Source organism: Primulina huaijiensis, chromosome 8 (genome assembly GCF_012295235.1).
Source record: "Primulina huaijiensis isolate GDHJ02 chromosome 8, ASM1229523v2, whole genome shotgun sequence".
Classification (NCBI taxonomy): Eukaryota; Viridiplantae; Streptophyta; class Magnoliopsida; order Lamiales; family Gesneriaceae; genus Primulina; species Primulina huaijiensis.
Window position 1 is genome coordinate 21,984,349 of NC_133313.1, and position 3,770 is coordinate 21,988,118.

Genomic DNA, 3,770 nt, shown 5'->3' on the forward strand with positions numbered 1-3,770 from the left:
GGTTTTTATTTAATAAAAACATTTTGTCTGAATTTTTTTCGATCTTCATTCCTCGTTCGAACATGAAATAGTACTGCTAAAAGCCCCAATAAATGAAATCTTAATGAACCATAAAATAAAACACATATTCATGTCATGATCATGCATTAAATGCATAAAAAATGGTTTAACATATTTTTAGCAAAACTCTAAATTTGCATACAGTCAGGTTACATCGTTCGAAATTTTAGATTTTACAATTACCTATTTGAAAAAAATTATATATTTTTTTTCTTAAAATAAATTTATATATACGCTGTCAAATGCCATTAAATATGTATTATGATGAAAGAGACTATTTCATCAACTTTAAAGACTACGTGTCATTAATCCAAGAACCAATCCCTTGCTTGAATCCTGCTTCTTCCACATTAGCTCGAACTGAATGATATATCTTTCTTCTTCATACCAAGCATACAGAAGGAAGTTTCCTTTGATTGATTCCTGTCACTGTTGATCGACAGCTACTTAGCATTTAAGAAGTCCATTTTCACCTTCGTCTTCGAGTAGCTTCATTTGCTTTCTGCAAGGAAACACCTTCAACAAGCGAACCATGGATCTGCGAGAATCAATCCTCAACCAAACTGACGTTTCTTTGTCTCTGGCGAAGCACGTGATCTCGGCCGAAGCCAAGGTCGCCAACCTTGTGTTCTCCCCGCTGTCAATTCATGTTGTTTTGGGCTTGATTACCGCCGGGTCAAATGGCCCGACCAGAGATCAGTTACTGGGATTTCTCAAGACAAAATCAGCGGAAGACCTTAATTCCTTATCGTCACAGCTTGTGAGTCTTTTGTTCGCCGACGGTGGGCCGCTTGGTGGGCCCCTGCTGTCTTTGGCTAACGGTGTATGGGTTGATCAGAGTCTTAAATTTAAGCCCAATTTCAAGGAAATTGTAGATAACGTTTACAAGGCTGTTTCTAGCCACGCTGATTTCCAGACCAAGGTTGGTTTTTTTCTTTTTCTTCATTGTTGATTTTGATTTGTAGAACTGTTAATCAAGCTAGTTCTTTGTTTTTGGTAGTCGTTAAAAATTCTTTTTGTAATTTCATCGATGTAGTTTCTCTATTATCCTTGGTTCGTGCATCCAGGTATAATTTTTTGCTCTTATTAATTGCGAGAAAACTGAAATGCCCGTTTTGACATGAAGACTTTCTTTTCATTTCATATTTTTGCCATAATATTTGGAGGCTTTTGGTACTTTCTGTGAGAATACTCGAACAAGAAGTTGTATGATCATTTTATATGTTTGGAACTTGTGTGAAGAGATCCGAATTCTTGGAGCCATTTGTTTGATTTTGCGATGCACTAAATATTTAGATTTAAGTTCAGGTTAATTTGTTTGGCAATGGTGGTGGATTTGCTTGAACTTAGGAATGAAATATATATCAGTTTGCGGTATATTTACAAATCCAGGACTACAGTATGCATGATATAATTGTTGCTGACCAAGGCAATCAAACTAAATTGTATGTCTGGAATCTATTATGGAACAAAAGTTATTTATATGAACAAGTGAAGACTCCATGGTGTAATTTTTCATGTAGGATTTGAATAATGATGGTGTAATTTAATACGGAACCCTTCTACCACAGGGATCACTCATTCATGCGTTTTTTTGGCCAAATTCCATGTCCTCAAGGATTCTTGATTCTTAACATTTCCTTTTAAGCAAAGCAAGGATTCGAGTACTGGTCTTTGAACACATTTATTGTTTTTCCAACTTCATAGTTCTATGGTCATAACCAGGCAAAAGACAAGATAATGGCTCAATGCTACTGACAAGTCGGTGGTCTGAAAACCACCTTTGCTAAAAGAATAATTGCTCAGCCTTATAGTTATAGTTCAATGACGCTGCAATTTATTTATAAAAGTAGAGAGAACAAAGAGTTGCAGCTCCTTGGGGTTGGATGAAGAGTTTCAAATAATCACTGAACTTTGCTGATCAATGTTGCTTGAGTTTCTGTTGAAAGCATGCATGTGATCCAAATGAGTAGCTTAATTTGGTGTTCATTTAGCATATTTTGGAGGTCCACTTTTATATATTATCCTTGTGCGTTTACTATTTTATGTTTTTCACTCACAACATTCAGGTTTCTGCGCATTAGCGAGTCTGGTTCATAGAGCTAAAGCTTAAGCTATCTGCTTTTTAACTACAATATAATTGTTTGATGACTAAGTATGCAATTCCAAGCCCATTGTCTGCTAGAAATTATATCGTCGTTTTCCACTAGTTGGTTGAATGCTACCAAACATGTTTAAAATTCAAACAAAAAATGGTGCTTATATGCAGCGTTAAGGGGCCACAGATGCAGACCAGAGAAATCAAATTGCTAATAATTTACGATATAGTTTTGTTTTATATAGTTTGAAGAAATTGAATTTTGGTATGTGCTAATCATAACTTTTGTCCTTGAAATTTCTGAAGCCTGCCGAGGTAACAAATGAGGTGAATACATGGGCTAGCAAGGAAACAAATGGCCTGATTAAGGAGATACTTCCACCTGGTTCAGTTGATGCTTCTACAAGGCTCATCTTTACAAATGCAGTGTACTTTAAAGGAGCCTGGAATGAAAAATTTGATGCGTCAAACACAAAAGAGGATGAGTTTTTCCTCCAAGACGGCAGCTCAGTTCAGGTGCCATTCATGACCAGCAAGAAGAAGCAGTACGTACGCGAGTTTGATGGTTTTAAAGTTTCGGCGCTATCATACAAACAAGGTGAAGATAAACGTAAATTCACGATGTATTTCTTTCTTCCGGATGCCAAGGATGGGATTCTCACTTTGTTAGAGAAATTTGGTTCCACGTCTGGATTCATAGAACATCACCTTCCATATCAAAGAGTAGAAGTTGGTGATTTTCGCATTCCGAAATTCAAAATAGATTTTGGTTTTGAGGCATCTGAAATTTTCAAGGGACAAGGGCTCGTGTTGCCCTTTACTGGTGACGGTCTCACAGAGATGGTGGATTCCACGGTCAGCCAAAATCTTTACGTTTCAAGCATTTTCCACAAGTCATTTATTGAGGTGAATGAGGAAGGTACAGAAGCTGCAGCTGCTACTGCTGGTGTTGTTGCACTACGGGCGTTGATCATGAACGAGAAGTTGGACTTTGTGGCTGACCATCCGTTCTTGTTTGTTATACGAGAAGATATGACGGGAGTGGTGTTGTTTATTGGGCAAGTTATGAATCCTTTAGCTGGTTAGTAAAAAGATGGAGGCCGGTACACAGACTATATATGCACTGTTTGGACCTTTAGTTACGAGTTTGTTGATGAACATGCACGATGGTTTCTACTTAACTTTTACCAGGATCTTGATAGGTTGCGAGTTTGTACCCAGCTGTTTTTATGCTGGTAATCACGTTATGTGCTCTTCTCTTCTGATACACATGATGAACTTGAAATCGATAGTGATGTGTTGAACTTTTTATTTTCTTTTGGTGAGTTCTTTTGTTTTGTTAAAAAGATTTTTCATATTCATACCCCTTGAGTTGAAGAAGAAAAGTGGTGCTGAGTGAAACGGAGTACAATGCAAGTGGGATTCAATTTCATTAAGAATGTGGCCAAAACTTAGCATGCTCAATTCAGAAACTTGGGTGTTAATTGACGCGGTTTGATGATCGATTTTCATTAAAATTTTGCAACAAATGGTCGAGTTTGTTCCCGCAACAAATGTATGATTAGTTATGTTTTATGAATTACTTGGGTGAGTAAATGACAAATACAAGATT

At 36.9% G+C, this 3,770-nt stretch overlaps 1 protein-coding gene across 1 annotated transcript; it reads left to right on the top strand.

Moving 5' to 3' along the window:
- The first annotated feature begins 364 nt into the window (after nucleotides 1-364).
- LOC140983010 (serpin-ZX-like) lies at nucleotides 365-3,467 on the top strand. The gene is made up of 2 exons (XM_073449862.1): nucleotides 365-982; nucleotides 2,465-3,467. Exons 1-2 carry the CDS (start codon nucleotides 593-595, stop codon nucleotides 3,242-3,244), a joined length of 1,170 nt encoding a protein of 389 aa, XP_073305963.1. The 5' UTR covers nucleotides 365-592; the 3' UTR covers nucleotides 3,245-3,467.
- Nucleotides 3,468-3,770: the final 303 nt, after the last annotated feature.